Source organism: Biomphalaria glabrata, chromosome 13, assembly GCF_947242115.1.
Source record: "Biomphalaria glabrata chromosome 13, xgBioGlab47.1, whole genome shotgun sequence".
Lineage (NCBI taxonomy): Eukaryota > Metazoa > Mollusca > Gastropoda > Planorbidae > Biomphalaria > Biomphalaria glabrata.
The window spans coordinates 28,430,792-28,448,825 of NC_074723.1; the positions used below are offsets into that span (position 1 = coordinate 28,430,792).

Sequence of the window (18,034 nt, forward strand, 5' to 3'; positions counted from 1 at the left end):
AGTTTAATTAACAAATTGGTTATTTTTTTAAATATTGATTCGTGTGTTGTCAGGTAAAAGAAATAATTGTGCAAAATTTCAACTTTTTACCAGACAGGCAGAGTGAGTTGATTTAAGTTGTTTTTTTTTTTTAAATAAAGGTAGTTTGTCGTTGTGTTGCCCCCATGACACCCTTGTTAACCGTTGGCCATAAAAACAGATGACCTCCTCTGCCCTGTAGATCGCAAGGTCTGATAGGGGAACTTTATTTTTGTAAGCTGGACAGTCTCACTTTTTGTCCTCCCTGCGATACGTGAGATCAACTTTAGCATTAGGTCCAGAAAAAAAAAGTATTATGTTGAGCTCTGAGTTAAAGGATTTGTTTGAACATCCCTGACTGGACATACAACTGATCATTCAAAATGTAAACAAAAAAAAACACTTGATATCATCGTAAGTAGTTTTTCTTCTTTTGTTGTCACTTCTGCAGTTCCACCTTAAAGGATATCGGTCAATGACACCATGCAGAAGACGATTACCAAGTCCATGTATTAGCTGTTTATGACGTTTTAGCCAGACTGGCTAATAACCGACACACTCCACCGGTTGGATCACATGATCTATGTATCGTTGTGTAGTGTAAAAAGGTCGACCATGCGAGACTTCAAAACAAACTTTCACGCGTGACCATTGTAGTGGCAAAAAGAAAAAAAAAAGATATTTATTGATCTAGTTCTACTATCCATTTTTTTTTAAACATTATAGGCCTAAGTTTTTTGCGTTTGTGAGTTATTTAAAAAAAAATAAATGTAAGGGGTAGCCAACTAGATTTTACCTTTTTTAAAAAAATCTTTACCTAGCTCTAAGTCTACTGAACCGTTTGGGGCACCATGCAAGATTTGTCGACCGTCTTACTCCATTCCTCTCTGTCTTTTGCCTTAGAATTTCTTTCAATGGCAGGCCCGTCCATTCTATAATGTTGGCTTCCCATCGCTTTCTCTGTCTGCCTCTTCTTCTTTTTCATGGTACTGTTCCCTGAAGGAAGGTTTTTACGAGTCCCGAAGACCTTATAATATGGCCATAGATTTTTAGCTTGCGTTGGTTGTTTTTTTTTTACGATAGTTAGCAGTTCATCGTGGATTCCAATCGCTGCAGTAACCCTGTCTCTCTAATCTCTTGGTTTGTGATGCGGTCTTTAAATGTACATAGGATCCTTCTGTAGCATCTCAATTCCATTGTTAGGATGCTCCGTCCTCTCTAGCTCTGCAGTCAGCGTCCAAGACTAGATATCTACTTTAAAATTAAAAAAAAAAAAACACGCTTATCTATAATGTCTATTTAGTCCTATCTATAGAGAGGCATAGCTAGAGTTACTATTCGGATTTTCATTGAAGGCCTATCCATTTACTCTGCCAAGTCGTATCTTCCCTTTCCTAAAGTGTAAGCTATTTAATAGTATTACCAGCTAAAGATATTAAATTAAGATTACATAAGATACCCTTCCTTATGGCAGCATCATTAATTGGTCGATATTGCCCGATGCCTGAATAAAAAAAAGATGGGGGAAGGCACTTCGTTCATAGTCGAAGCTGCTACAATATAGCTCTGGGGTTAACTGTTGAAAGACGCGAGACAATCAGGCAATCATTCGGCATTTGGAACTCCTTTGAAGAATGTTACACTAGTCATTTATAAGTGCCAGTGCGCATTTCTAGTGTTCTACTGATATTGAAAGCCTGTAGATATTTGGGAGTAAAAAGGGAGTCTATAATGTCGTAAAGAATGATTTCAAGCTTGTATTCAAATATGCGTCATTTGAACTATATATACGCCAACATGAGAAATTAGATTAGTTGCCTAGAGCTATATCCTACCATGCTGACAACACTATGGAAGCTTATATTTTAGATTAAACTCACTAGAGGATTGAAATATTTGGTTTAAACTCAAATTTGTTTCAAAATGTGGAAAGACTTGAAATTGACAAGTGAAAAAAAACAACACACGAATAAACTTTTGACAACTTTAATGTTTGCCATCAAAACGTAATACATCTGCTACATATTCCATATATTGAAGAAGAAAAAAAAACCTGGCCATTACATTATGTTTCAAGTTTACATCAATATTTGTATCACCAAACTAGGGCATGATCCGTTCAGTTTACAAGACATGCACAGACAATCTAATGAATTCACAAGAAAATTGTTTATGGCTAATGGCATACAAACACTAGTGATGAATCCTTGTGGCAATCCGTACAGCTCATATTTGGAACACAATTAGGCCTATACAACAACTTAAACGGATGCAGGTCTTTCATTACATAGATCAACCAGACTAGTTCAGAGATTGTGCAAGCTTCACTTCACTTCAACCAAACACAGCAGATTCCTTTTATCTTGTACATTACAGACATTCCTACAACAAAGAAAATTACCCCCCCCCCATATACAGAATTATACAACAGAACCTAGTCACTCATGTTCATTAGAAACAAACTCAACAATGTCATTTTTCTGGTTCTAATAGCAAGAGGAAAAGTAATTGCTGTTTATTAATTTGTCCTAGAATATTGAATAAGAAATATTCCTTTAACTTTGTCTTTTTTAGTATTTTATTACATCATATTTTTTTATTTTTAAGGCTTTGGCTCAGTGTTTTTTTTTATTAATACTAATTAATGTTTGTCCTGAATTCAACTGTCTTTAGGCCTATAGTTATTGATTTGTGAGTCTCACTGCTCTATTGTCTAGCTTTGATAATGCATATATTCTAGAATTGATAAAACTAATACTGACGTTATTGTTGATTAGCAAGAAATACTTTTAATAAACTCAACAAACCCAGAGTGATTGACTATTATTATATGGCTATGCTTAACTGTTATGAGACTAGCACAGCACACTTTCCTGATTCTTGCGTGCTTAAAAGTTATGGTCATACTAATGTGTAGGACAGACCCTAAACACAGTAGGACAGACCTAAACACGCCATGTTAAAAAATTATAGATTGAATGTAATGACTGACACAAGGGCAGGTCATCAATAAAATCAATATACAGGAATGTAATTACTAACATGTCTACTAATGTAAAGTTCAGAATGGTTTGCTTGGCAGTGAAATGTATTGTGTAAAAAAGGCAGACAACTCTTAATATCCCTGAGTATAATGAGCATCATATCAAAAATAAACAATGACAAGCCAATAAATTAGCAACTTTTGAGCTGTCAGAACAAACATATAACAAGAGCAACAAACACATAACAAAAGTAACAAACACATAACAAGAGTAACAAACATATAACAAGAGTAACAAACACATAACAAGAGTAACAAACAATGATCTTACGTGACAAGGCAAGAGATAACGTGTTATAATTGAATTAAAAAAAACATTTGCATGTTATATAAACAATTCAAAACAAAACCTTTACAATGACTAAATTGAGAAAATTCTAGAACTGTTATATCTCCATGTTCAAAATGTGATACATTTGAAAATATATGGGTTGTATCTAATGTGGGAGTTGTAAATAGGTGCAGATTATTGGAATGGTTCTAAGACAGATTGATGCATAGCTCATCTTAGAAATGGTAACAATAATCCTTGAAACAGTTCCATGTGTCCTACTGACACTTCTGTCTGTAGGCTAATGTGTAACAAGGGATATTATATACAACACAACGACATGCACCTATTAGAAAACAGACAATCTTTAGAATCTGCAACTCAAATATAGTGCTATTAATGCTCTCTCCCATTCTGCCAGCCCCCTGACTATTTGGGATTTTAAAAGGTTTAAAATACTTGGTTTGAGAGCCGATTGTTTAAATAATAATAAAAATTTGCTAAAAATTGTCAAATATACATGAATATGGGTAGATGTAACATTCAGATTTTAAAAATAAAGAAATTGCAATTTTAAAAAAAAAAGGCCTCCATCTGGGTATTTATTTAAAATCATATTATTGCAAAATGAGATACAAGAATATTTAAAGGTTGTAACATTTAATCCCTGGTATCAGGGGCAGACTGGGTGTCAATATCGGCCCGAGCATTTTTATACCATTTAGCCCATTAATTTCTTTCATATGACAGGCATCCATTTCTAGGCATACCTGTCCTCAAAATCATTAAGTTTTATAATGTATCGATAATTGTACACATGCTCTATATCTTTATAAGAAATATAGGCCTTAAGTTGTTTTTAAATCGCTAAGTGTGTAGGCCCTAAAAGGATGAAGCCTAATAGTAACACTGTCTACGGTTGTATTCTATTACATAATTGCGGAAAATGTGTTAGATTTAATTAGTATTGTAAAACCGTAAAGTCTGTAAAAGATTTGTTTAAACACGACACTCAGAGGGTCTTTTTTATATAAGAGAATATTATAAAACCTATAACAATTTAATAGTGGTATTCATGAGATACTCTAGGTGGCCCTTAGCAGCCCATTTGGATACCAACCCACTGGGCATTTGCCCAAATGCTCATATAGCCAGTCCACCCCTGCCTGAAATCCATGAACATGTGATACAAACAATAATTAAATGTATTTTTGATCCCATGGCATATCCAGGAACATGTGATACAAGAAATAATTTGTATGTTTCTGATACCACACAAGGATCTTGTGTTGAAATGTGATACTAGAAATAATTAAATAATGTATTGCTTGATCCCAAGTAACCTGGAAAATGTCCCAATGTAATACAAGCATTATGACTCATCTGAAGAGCCTGCCGACTGCTCTTCTGGGTCTGCAGGTTTGGTGTAGAAGTGAACTCGCAGTTGCCGAGCTTCTTCTGCCATTTCTTCTGCTGACCGCAACTTTGTGTGCTCTGTCCAGCCTTTATCATGGTTCTGGAGCTGTGGGAAGGGAAAATGTATTGATGCTTAACCAAAGTTGAGAAAGATTTCTATTTAGAGATGGTAGCTTTCATCATAATATGTTGCAAAAATGTGTGAAAAATATGTTCAAGTTGTTCCTCTGGAAATCAGATCAATAAATACAATTCCACTATATTTCACATGTAACTTTTGAGTGAATCTGGTGTGAATGTACATTCTATTTTCTATGGTTATAATGTTTTGTTTTGTGTAATTCACAAATTTTAAGACAAATTTCCTTATGGATAATAAAGATTATTATTATTATTAAAACAGAAACTCCAGTGTATTGCAAAAAAAAAAAATATTTAGCAAATAAAAAAAAAAAGGAATCAAACTAATTTAAATGCACATTAATAAACATTTTCAAATCAAAACTCCTTTAATTGTTTTTGAGTCCAAAAAAAAAAAAATACCTAGACATGGGAAAAAAAGTATGATTGTGATATTTTTGTTGTCCTGAACATGTAATATTAACAAAATTACCTAAGGTTTGAAATATGGTTTGTTTGTTATCAAATATTATTACACTTACATGATCATAAATGTCATCATTGTCTGAGAAATCCCCAAATTTCCTTGGCAGTATGTGAACATGGACATGCTGAGGACAGATGTGTCAAAGGATTTGAAATATTTAATAATAATAATAATCTTTATTATCCATAAGGAAATTTGTCTTACAATTTGTGCATTACACCAAACAAAAAACATTATAACTATAAGAAACCAAAGTGTACATTCACACCAGACTCACTCATAATTTACATGTGACATTTACATTTGTAGAATAATTCAACACAGAACCATTAAGACTAACTATAAGATGTTTATTTTAAATGGATATTTATATTTAAGTGCACTAAAAAAAATGACAGATTGTTTAAATTAATTTTTGAACTTCAAAACCTGCGAATGGTTCCATGTAACCAGGAACACTTTTGTTTTAAAATGCAAACTAAAATGCTCATAAATGTCTGTAAATGTTTACCTGCACAGTCTGGCCAGCTTCCAAGCCATCCTGTATAGCCATGGTGGAGGATGTGGCCTTAAAGTGTTTCTTTAGTACCTCGGTCACATGCTGGACAGTCAAAAACAAATCTGTCACTTCTGCAGGGTTCAAATCTGCTAGGTTGACAGCAACACGGAGAGGGGCAATCAGGGCATCTACTACTATAAGGAAAAAAAACATTCCCACTACACTTTGCTCTCACACTACTCTCTGAGGCCTTGTTTTTACACCACTCTCTGAGGCTTTGTTTTCACACCCCTCTCCAAGGCTTTGTTTTCACACCACTCTCTGAGGCGTTGTTTAAAATCAATAGATTTCACTTATATCATCTGGGAGAAGGTTTCCGTGCTGCCTATAGGATCTCAGCAAACAAAACTCAGCTAGAGTGGGGTTTTGAACTTAAGCTTCCTTGATAGGTAGTCAAGCAGTTTAAGCCTATCAACCACAGTTGCATCATTCACCATCATTTCTCTTTCCCATCTGGACAACATGAAATAGATACAGGTTACATCCCCCCCCCCTCCCCCCGAAAAATGGTACATCTTAAATGTTAGAGGACATTTGATACTTAAAGTAATGCCCTTTTCGCAAAAATGAATTTTGTTTAAAAGATTTTGTACTAGAAAACAGAGTATACAAATTTTGCCTAAACACTAAAGAAATAGATGAGCTGTCACCAGGTTTATGCATATTTCATTTTGAAAAGTAATTTTACTTGATACAAATTAAAAACTAGGTCTTAGTAGTACTTCAATGATAAAAGATACAAGGGTTTTAACAGATAGATTTACACAATGTTGTGCTACAAATTAACGACTCATTTGTAAAAACATACCCTGGGCATTGTGTTATTGAAAACACAAAGTGATTAATTCAAAAAGGATACGTCCAGGTAAGACTGGCTTAATGTTGACAAAAGCTATAGATAAACGAGTCCTGTAGAAAATGTGACTAGACGGAATCTTGATATGTCCAAACTGATAGATGGGTTGGTCATCTGGCGGTACTGAAAATATGTTGTATAAAATCGTTTAGAAACATTCAAGGGTTTATATAACACAATATAAACTGAAATACAAATTAGGCCATTTAAGGTAGAGTACTTTAAATACTTTTTTTGTCAGAATCAATCAGAAAGTTTTATGAGTTTAAAAAAGGTTATAGATTAAAACTGTACACATTTGTGAAAAGTAATTTAAGGAAGAAGCAATTAATCCTGAAATACAGAGTATCTTATTGGATTATTCCAAGAAATAATTTTGGAAAATTTTCTAGGCCAGTAAATACAAAATTTACACCTAAATTTAATACTTATAGCAAAACTGACTTGAAAAATAAATCTAATAAAAAATGGTCGAGAAAAAAAAAAAAAGGGAAATATATATGTAAGTGTGTGTGTGTGTATATATAGAACATCAGCATAGCCAGCATGTTGTATCATCAGTTCAAAATAAATTTTGGATGGAGATAATTTAGAGATAAAACTTACTAAGTCATTTAACAAAGTAAAGTAATATACAAATAATTAAATAAGTTAAAAAGAAGGAGATTGAGTACTCTCCAATCAAGACAAACAACATTCAAATTCTACTTACTGATTGATGCATCTGAATCCAGTGCAATTACTCTTCCATACAAATCTGTTCTCCTGTGTTGCCAGACTGGCATTTCGCTCCTAACTTTGGCCACATAATCCAGATCTATTTCAGCTAGACACAGACCAACACCTTCACTGCACTGAGCTATGATAGCTCCCCAAGGATCTACAACCTAAATTAAAATGACAGAAAATGATAAAACTATTTTTAACCATGCAAAATGAGCAATTTTTTAAAAATAATTTTTTTTTTGCCAAATACAAAACAAGAAACTCAGTTACTTTGACTATTTAGATATACCATTTTCATGTTTAAAAAGTAGTCAGAAAATGTATTAATGTAAGTACATAAAAAAAAAAAGTTTTTGTATATAAATGATTTGATTTTGATAGTATTAACCCAACAGCTTCTACCACAGTACAGACTGTCTTTTACAGCTAAGTGCTTCAGTATATTAATAAGTTGGGACACTAGCAAGTTTTATAAACTTTCCCATAAAAAGAGTTCATCTGTCTCATTTAAGAATGGTGACTATTTTTTTTAGAAGAAATCAAATCTGTATTACTTTTTTTTTTTAGATGTTTCAAATGGTATTAAAAGAATTATTTTTTTAACTAGACATATCATTCTATTTTTAAAGTTGTTTATTTATTAATTAGTATTAGTTAAAACATTATCTGCTTAATATCAACTGCTGAACTGCACCCTTTCATAAACCCAAACAACTCTCAGTTGTGAGAATAAAAAAGTTTGAAAAAGAGTACTAATATTAATCTACCATGGCATGACCATAAGATGACCTCTTAGCATTGTGTTTCCCTGTCTGAGCAGCAGCTATCACATAGCACTGGGTCTCTATGGCTCGAGCTCGAAGCAGACACTAAACAAGATAAAGAAAAAAATAGTTGAATGGACAGTATAAGACTTAGCAATGTGGGTACTTATTGAATTTTTTTTTAAAGAAAAAAATTTGATTGACATCTTAACATTAAGTACACTTTACATTTATAGTTTCAACAATGGTTTCACTCTTTTTGGGATCTAGGAACTCAAGAAAACATATAAAAAAAAGCTAGAACAAGCAAAATACAGCCGTGAGATTTATAACACAAGCCTAGACCTCTGAATTTTTTATTTCCAAATGCTCCACATTTTTTTTTACACTATGTTAATTTTTTTTTACTTAAAAATAATAAAAACAAATTAAATTTGTTAACAATTATATGAACTTACCTAAATTTTTTGTTAAATGTCTAGAAATCCATGTAATAAAATGAGAACTAGAAACAAGCATTTTTTTTTACCTCCCAGTGGGCCATGCCTGTAGTCTGAGTAAATGCTGATGGATATGTGATGATCTGTGCACCTTGGTGAGCCAAAGCTAAAGAGAGCTCTGGGAACCTCACATCATAACACTTGAAGCAATTAAGGATTGACTAACTCAGAATAGCATACTAACAAACTTGAGACAAGAAATGAATAAACAGGTAGGTTTTCCTTTCAATTTCCCTAAATTATCTTTACATGAACAAAGTTGAGGGTTGAAATTTTAGGCTGAAAAGTGTTTTCCATATTTGCTGGTAGTCTATATTCTATATCAGACATGTATTTAAATATTTTTTAAAAGTTAATATCAAAATGGCAAATTATTGAAACAAAAAGGGGTTTATTTAACTGCATTTACATAGGTCAATCACTATAATAGTATAAAAAGGATACTGTAGCCATACCAATGCGTCCGATAGGTGTGCTAACGGGAGGAATGACTTTGGAACCTGGTATGACAAAGTCACTCTCACACAAACGAACCTTGCCAGCAATGTCGAGGTCAAATAAATGAGCCTTGTCGTATGTTGCCCTAACCTTACCCTCACTGTCTATGATAATGTGTGTATTGATTAGCTTCGGCTTGTCCTGATTTTCTGGACCCTGGAAAGATTAAAAAAAAAAAGCAGCATAGAAGAGGTGACCTAGGCAACATATTTATTAACAGAACATTAATCAGAACATGAAAATTGTTAAAGTTAAATGTTTTATTCCAAAACTATAAATATTATATTGATGCATTATTTTCGTGATATATTGGTGTATTGTTTTTGTGAAATAACATGATAAAATTTAAATTTAAGATATAAGTTTTTGTAAAGAAATATCCTATTGTTAGTACAAACAGTAAGAATGTATCTAACCCTTTGGTGAAAGCTTCCTACTGACAGCCAAACTTTGTGCCTAATTGCTGCTTTTTTTAACTGATGGATAAAGTTACCATGAAGTGGCTCTGAATAGTCAATAGACTGGTTCTTTGTTTCTCCTATGTAATCACAAGCTTCAGGTAAAAATACCATCTGAAAGATTTCATAAAAATACAGAAATATAAATATAACACACACAGATACATGGTTGATATTTGATAAAATTTATGTTTCACATTCTACAATGGCTTAACAAAATGTTCAAATATTTGTTTTAATTATGGGACAATTTTTGTGATAGCATCAAAGACAAGAAACAAAGATTACATTATTATGTGTAGTCTAAGTAACAATGGGTACTGCATAGTCAACTCCACAGGCATTGAGTTTTCTTCCAGGGAAAATGTGTTCATTAGAGCTTTATTGTTCTCTAGAAGTTACTTCGTTGAGTTACAAATCAGTTTAATGCACTAATTTATGATTTGTCTTTAACAATAATGGTAAGAGAGAATGCAGGACTTCTAAATAAAAATGAAAACCCAGCGATGACCTACATACTTTGCCACACCTCGAACAGTTCAATACTTTTGTGCAATGAAAGACTCACGCCATTTGAGAATAAAACAGTTTAAAATACTAAAAATTAAGATAAGATTATTTTATTGGCTCAAAGAAATGAAAATTTAGTTTGACTACAATTGTCCACCTCAACAATAATACTATAACAATTTAACAAATTACAATATTGAAAATAATACAAATGCTGAGAATAATATCACAATATAAGCAGGTCATCTTCAGAATGGTAACCAGGGCCAGATTTAAGGGAGGCAGGCGGGGCTACAGCAACATAGCCTCCTCAAAAGAGATAAAAAACATATATCCGAATTTTGGAGTTGTTTTTTTTAACATTGTTTTCCCCGCATTTTTACAGCTGTCAAAAATGTGATTAAGGAGTGTACGCTAGTAAGCATGCTCAGAATTAGTAAATACAGATCCAGATCTACCAAGGGCCTTACCCTTCACAATCTCAAACAAATATGCATACCAGTATTAAATATTTTTCTAAAAGCAAAGTGAGAATAAATTTACAAGAACTATATATTTCTTTCTTCTAAAATATAGCCTGCTTTTAGATACAAGTTTTTTCATTCATAAGTGGATCTTTAATAAAGCTTACAAAAATAGTAGGTGCCTCCACAAAAATCCTGCCTGGGAACTCCACAAACTTAAATCAGCCCTGGCAGCAACTCAGAAATAAATATATGTCTATAATATTAGAGTTACAATATATAATTTATCTAAAGATCTTGCACAGATATTTAAATAGCTGAGAGACAGTAGCTTTAATTGAAACAAGGCTTTGTGTGGGGTCATTGTAGAAACCAGCATATAATAGTGAAACAGAAATGTATAGTTCTCTTTGTAACCTTTAGGACAGATGTAAGTTTAACCTGTTAATGATTATGGAGTGTATTCTGTGGCTACCACAATTAGCAACTGCCATTATTTTCCTTAACTAAAGTCAGATATCCATGTATCCACTGGAGTTGAATGCACTAGAATGCCATGCTGAAATCCTTGAAACTAAAAGATAGATTGATATAAACTTCTGAAAGATTTTAAAGGCAAATTTAATATTCACTGTGGTACACATATTATATTTTTATAATAACTGACAGATTTGCTTTCACAGACTATACAAAAAAAAGAACATTACCTGTGCACCCCTTGAACTTGCAGTTGCCACAAGATCTATTATAGTTTGTAAATTATCTGCCTTCAGGGAAGTGGCGTTCATTTGACAAACTGCTATGAGTGTTTTCTGAACTTTGTCAGCATTTCTTAAATTGTTTGAAGAATTTCCTCTACTCAAGGATGTCATCTTGGCAAACATTTCTACATATATATTACAAAAAAAAAGTCTATACTATATATACAAAAAAATAAGAGAGATGATACTTTACTAGAATTACTAGACCTATCTCACTAACTCAGTATCTAGACAAGCACACTAGTGCTATATAGATCTCAGTGATCTATATAATATATATATATGAGTGTTTCTCCAGTACTGGTTACAACTAGGTGTTGGTTCACTAAAAAGTCCGTATTTCATAAGATTGTTATTCAAATGTGACAATTTGCATTACATTGCATTAAGAAATGGTTAATCTATAAATTTTGATATTTTGAGCTCATAAGGTGCTAGGGAAATATTGAAATTGTAAAAAATGTGTGAAATTACTACCCAAAATGGCAGCTTTTGATGTAACACGGAACACCATGGTATGATTGAATTAATATCGTACTAAAACCAAGGGGCATAAAACTTCCATCTTTGTTGGAATATGTTAACAAGATCCTCATATTTCAATGTCATTATTTAGTTTTTCTCAAGGTTATCAAAATATTGATTAAACACGGCCACAAAAAGGCGTTTGAGGCGCATCGCGATGTGTCCCACTTTATACGGAATTACAATCCTCTATGAATTGTAAACAAGAAATAAATAATACGCTCAACATTGCATTTCTGTTACAACAAGCATTAAAGATTTCTTTTAAAGTATTTTTTTTGTTAAAAGCTTTCTAAACATGCATAACGAGCTTAAAATAGGTCGAGGTGTCCCAGATGAAGCGCCTGTGCTGCGTGTGTTAAGAATGGGATTATTTTTCCCACAACACTACTTTTTATGAATGAGAGTTCTTTTGAGCATCACAGGTATTGTGTAGAACAAAAGAAGTGCCGTTTCCGCTGGAAATACTAGCGTAGTAATTAACAGGAGTACGTAAACAATAGCGTGTCCCACAATTAACCATTGATGCGCCTCAAGCGTCGACACGATCAATCGCCGGCAATCTTGCACAAAAACCTCATTTAATCTGTTTTTTGTGATCTTTTGTGAATCAACAACCCATCAGGTACGTAGATATTTCATTATTCTACTGAAATTTAAGCTTATTACAAATAAGTTTGATTGCAATATCCAAATCGAAGTGCTTTTTTTATTACGAGGTTACTAAATTTAACCATTCAATCATGACGTCACGTGAAGCGTCTTGAACACAATTTAGTCTTAAATCGTAAAGTTAATCAATTTTAAAGCCTGTTACTAAACAAAAAGTTTATATTTCTAAAACAATTATGTTGATGTAATAGTAGACGTGTGTAGCGATTTAAAATAATTAATTTGTTTTTATTTTGAGAAGTAAATTGGATTAGGCGTTGAGGCGCTCCTTGGGACCCCGTGCTGGTGTTTTCCATGCATAAATTATGGCGTCACATGTAGCGTCTAATGCGAGTTCAGGATTTGTTACGTTTTCTGTATTCATGGAAGTTTTAATTAAGATTAAATGATTTTAATATATGTAATAAACTATTTTCATAATTAATCATTTTAAATGAACATTTTTTGACATCTTTTATTATATATTTTTTGTAATTTTACTTTACATCGTTTGGGGCGTTTCAGTGGACACTACTCCGTTTGTTTACAAATGGTGTCCTAGTTTGCGTCTGTTAAGTCCAAATAGATTTTAGTGATAGTTTGTTAAAGATTTTACAGTGTCAGATAATATTAGCTACATCTAAAAGAAATAAAGCGGTACTGTTTAAGAAATATTAAATAATTAAAATTTACTTATTACTGTAAATAAGATTTAGAACTATTAGATCTTTCGTTTGAGGCGCATCTCGGACACTTGTCTTTAAAACTTTAAAGAGCTTAACTCTAGATCTAGAAATCTAGACTGATTAGACCTCTAGACCTAAATCTAGATTTACTCTAGATCTAGATCTAATTATGTAATTCATTATCTAGATTTACTCTAGATCTAGACCTAGATCTAGATCTAATTATGTAATTCATTATATTATAGCTAGATTTACTCTTGAGTCTTGATCTAGACCTAGAGTAGAGTAGAATAGTCTAGTCAGTCTAGATCTAATTCAATATCTAGATTTAGATCTAAACTAGATTATTAGATTAGAAATCATTAGATCTTTTATGAATCTAGACTAGTGACTCTAGACTAGATCATTTATGACTAGATTTAGAATCTAATTTTAGATTTAATAATATATTTTTCTTTAAATTGACCAGTATCTAGAAAAATATCTAGAGACTAGATCTATATTATAGACCTATTCTATATTAAAATGTAGATAGTATCTAAAACAAAGTTTGGTTTAACCTGCACTTAATTTCCATTGTATTGTTTATACAGTATATTCAATTATATTGTATTCAGTTCTTTCAGTCTACCACTGAATGATTATAACTTAAGTTAATATAATTAACAGTACTAGTCCTATACTATTGATTGAGTCTATCCCTATCAAGCAATTATGGGCATTACTAGACTAGATTTAAATAATGCACCAATATATAATATATTATATGTTTATGAAATTTATTAGTAGGCCTATATTATATATAATAGATCTATTTATTTAGATACTTATACATTTTTTATAAATTACAGATTTCAGTAATGGAGTATCTGTTAGAGTTTCAAGGCGTCTACAAGCCAAGAAAGACTCTAAATTTACAAGCATCAAAGCCTGAGTCTCTAACACGTGTTGCTGTTTTAGAGCAGAGAGAAAAGGAAAGGTTGAGAAAAGCTGCATACAGGGCCTAGTTAAGCCCACATGAAAAAGCTTGGATAAACAGAAAACGCAAAGAAAGAAAACAGCAAGCTAATAGTCCACTTAATGTCATCTCAGCAGAGGTTGGTGAATCACTAGGTACTGGATTCCAGACTCCAGTGGCAAAAAGAATGGCTGTTTCAAGGGCTTTGATGAAATTGCCTAGGTCACCCAAGAAATATGCTGCAGTTTTTGATGGTCTCACACAAATATGCTCCCCAAGAAAAAGTAAAAGCTGTCCATGACATACGCTTTCTGCGCCTACCTGAGAGAAGAAAGCTCATCCTTCTAAACAACATTAAAGAAAGTATCAAAACCTAACTACACTCCACCAGCAAAAAAAAAAGTCAGATGTCTAGTGCTCATAGACAAGTACTCTGCAGTATCCTTAGTAAGTACAACAAACTCAGAGGTTGTGCTACTCATTTCTAACATTTGGTCAAGAAGTTTTATGTCCAAGTGCAAATCAGAACAAATTGCAAGAAAAAAAATGACGTGATTGCATTGCACAAAATGCCTTGGAAACAATATTCATTTTTTACAGTAGAGGGAACTGATCCCTCTCAATCATCTGTTAGTGCTCAAACAGGAAAACGTTTCATGCAAAAGCTACTTAACATAAGATGCAGTCTTGCTTATGTGAGTTGTGTTTGAAGATTTTTCTTTACATAGAGGGCATTAATAAATTTCTGATCAAAAAAGGACACAGAGAGCTGACATTAATAAATCCAGCTTCATCACTTGACTTAACTCTATGCCCAAGAACTAATGCCAATTGTTTTCATAAGCTGCAGTGCATTGAAAGATCATGTAGCAACTGTGGTGTGGATTTAATTAACAAGTATTGAGCCTTTAAAAGATTGCACAGATGAATTAGCAGAGTGGAGTATAGTATGTGGTCAAAGATGACGGATGAGTATGTTCAGAGTGATGGTACACTGCAAAAGGTATCAAAGTGGCGACCAGTAAATAAAGAAGGATCTTTTAATGACCTAGTGAGAGGTATTACACCTAACACTATTGCTTACAGAAATAGAAGCTGTTTCTGCTATCCATACAGAAATTCATATATATGGCAGTCAGTGCCTGCATGATGAAATATGTGGCTCTTGGAAGGTGTTCAAACTTCAGAAACAAAATGGTAAGTACTTGTATTTATTTATTTTTAAATAGCACTTTACAATTATCTGAGAAAAAAACATTATTCATTTTAAAATTACGTAATTGATTTCTAAATGAAATTGTTTCTTTTTCTTCAGTAGTGCAATCTCAGTCAAATCTTGAAGACTCTTTGGATGTCAGTCCCATATGCTCAAATTCAAAGGTAAAGAGCTTTTACATATAAACATTTTAAACATTTTCATTGAATCTTATGTTACCTGTATTGTATAAGTTGTTTTTTAATAATATACCTTGCTAAATAATTTTAGACTCATTTTAGAAGTTAAGTATTTCAGCCTCATGTTGTTGTTTTTTCAGGCCCAAACAATTTTCTTCACTCATCAAAAGTACATTGTAAATAGCTGTGTGATTGTCAAGTATGGGGAAATATTCTATCCAGGTTTAATTTTTTGCACTGTGTACCTTTTTATTTCAATAAACAAGTTCAAAGTATGTTTTAGATTGAAGTATTAACTTTTCAACATTGCTGGTAATTTTTTCTAACAGGAGTTGTGATAGAAGTCCTGGATGATCAGCGCAGAAATAATTTTTTAAAAAGGCACAGAAATTAAAGAAATATATAAATATATATCCAGAAGTGCAGGACATACAGTTAGTGTATGCAGACATGATTGTTACTGAAGTGATGTTGATACCAATGGCAATAGTTTGAGAGTGGAATGTTTTGATTTCTGAATTTGTCAAATAAAATTTGTGTACAGTTTTATGTTTTCTTTTCATTCTTTTTTTTTTCAAACCTTTTTCTGTGTGTTAAAACTAACAAAAGATATAAAATATATATTTGTCAATAATTAAAAATAATAATGATCATTCACTTGTGCACAGATAAGACAAAAATATAAACTTATAAACATTATTTTAAAAAATGGTGTCCCATGAAGCACCCGCGACATTTTGTGAAATTAAAGCAGCATTTTTACAAATGGGTACTTTATGACTAGAATAGTGAACTTAATAACAAGTCTAATGGATCACTTTAGTGCAAAAATAAAATAATTTCTATATTCTCACAGAATATCTTTTAAAAAAACTTTAACTTGTAGTGTCACAGGTGCTACGGTGTCCCAAATTTTGAATTGAGCTCAAATCCACTTTTTCTATGCAAAAGCATAAATTTCAGTATCTAAAGACTAATATCAATAAAGACAGTTATATTATGCTAAAATACAATGAATTTATCAATTGGTCGTTGTTAAATTATCAAGTGGTGTCCCGGTGATGCACCTGTGACGCAAAAGGGGGTACCCCTTGAATAGACACTGCTGTCAAAATCTACATCTTGCAATTCATTTTCTATTGATAAATTCTTAAAGTGAACTGGTTGAAGAAGTGAATACAGTTGAAATGAAACCAAAAACTTCAACTTTAATTTTTAGCATAATGTGACACTTTTTGGCACCAGTACTGGAGAAACACTCATATATATATATAATCTATATTATAATACTGATTAATATCTAATAGTGACTAGTCCTAGAAAGTAGAATTATAATGATAATCTAGAATAATCTAGATTTGATTATTCTAAGATCTAGTCTAGATTAGAAGTCTTAGTCTAGTAAGTAATCAAATAAATTACTAGATATCTAGATCTAGAGTCTAGCATATAATAGATTACTAGTATATCTAGAATACTCAATACTGCTTGAAACTAGTATAATTATAATTGAATAATAATAGTATTAATAGATTTTTTAGATTAATACTTAAGGCTAAGGTCTACTTTAACTTTTACTGTAGATCTACTAGTCCGACACGACAGTATTCGACTAAACTACTAACCTAAAGTCTAAAGTAAACTAATGTGACATGTCTTATCATATGATTATCATTATGCTACTCTAAGTCTAAACTGACTAAACTCTAAAATAGTCTAAACTAGATCTAACTCTAAAGTCTAAATCTAGAGTCTATTTCTATACAAATACATAATACAGTACTTATTTATTATATTATTTATATTAGTCTAGATCTAGACAGATTTGAGATTACTTTTACTATTCTAATAGTAATCTGTATTATTTTGTAGTGTATAGATCTAGATCTAGATGCACAAAACAGTTAACATGCGATTGCACGAACACAGACTTGTGAAGCTGTGTGTTGTTTTCAAATTAAATCCACTGTAGACTGTAGCTTATGTCTTTTGACCTTATGTCACGCTGACATCAATAACAAACACCAGTGACAATATAAATTCACCATGAACTGTGTGCGTGTTTATGAAAAACAGGGAATTCCCTTGAGAGGTCAAAAAATGCCGCGAGAAAAAAAGAGGGACAGAGTTTTAGATTCACCGGTATTATTATTTCTAGTTCTATATATCTATATCTAGATCACAGACCAGATCTAGATATTCTACTATATTCTAGATCCTCTATCATAATTAGATTTAGAATTTTAATTTAGATCTACATTTCACCTAGCCTGAATTTCATCAGCTTTTTTGAGCGTCGAGAATTACATCTTATCTAGATCTACATCACGATTTTCCTGTTCTCCTGGCATTCGCTTTTTCATCCTCG

At 32.2% G+C, this 18,034-nt stretch overlaps 1 protein-coding gene and 1 long non-coding RNA gene across 7 annotated transcripts; one reads left to right on the forward strand and one right to left on the reverse strand.

The window, feature by feature from the left end:
* Nucleotides 1–1,988: 1,988 nt before the first annotated feature.
* On the reverse strand, nt 1,989–17,733 carry LOC106069513 (nitrilase and fragile histidine triad fusion protein NitFhit-like). 5 transcript variants are annotated; one of them, XM_013229187.2, is made up of 11 exons: nt 17,598–17,733; nt 11,398–11,576; nt 9,675–9,830; nt 9,205–9,414; nt 8,790–8,900; nt 8,264–8,365; nt 7,483–7,657; nt 6,774–6,893; nt 5,867–6,042; nt 5,411–5,479; nt 1,989–4,854 (listed from the first exon to the last, which is right to left on the reverse strand). In XM_013229187.2, the coding sequence occupies exons 2-11, from the start codon at nt 11,572–11,574 to the stop codon at nt 4,705–4,707; spliced, it is 1,446 nt and encodes a 481-aa protein (XP_013084641.2). In that variant the 5' UTR covers nt 11,575–11,576; nt 17,598–17,733; the 3' UTR covers nt 1,989–4,704. The 5 variants fall into 5 exon arrangements, with proteins under 5 accessions (XP_013084641.2, XP_013084640.2, XP_013084642.2 ...); XM_013229186.2 differs by having other exon boundaries at nt 17,592–17,721; XM_013229188.2 differs by having other exon boundaries at nt 17,502–17,706.
* Nucleotides 12,464–16,212, forward strand: LOC129922324 (uncharacterized). Of its 2 annotated transcripts, none has more exons than XR_008774300.1 (5): nt 12,464–12,601; nt 14,165–15,468; nt 15,587–15,651; nt 15,807–15,888; nt 15,996–16,212. It is a non-coding gene; the product is annotated as an uncharacterized LOC129922324 (long non-coding RNA). The 2 variants fall into 2 exon arrangements; XR_008774301.1 differs by lacking the exon at nt 12,464–12,601 and adding an exon at nt 12,935–13,048.
* Nucleotides 17,734–18,034: the final 301 nt, after the last annotated feature.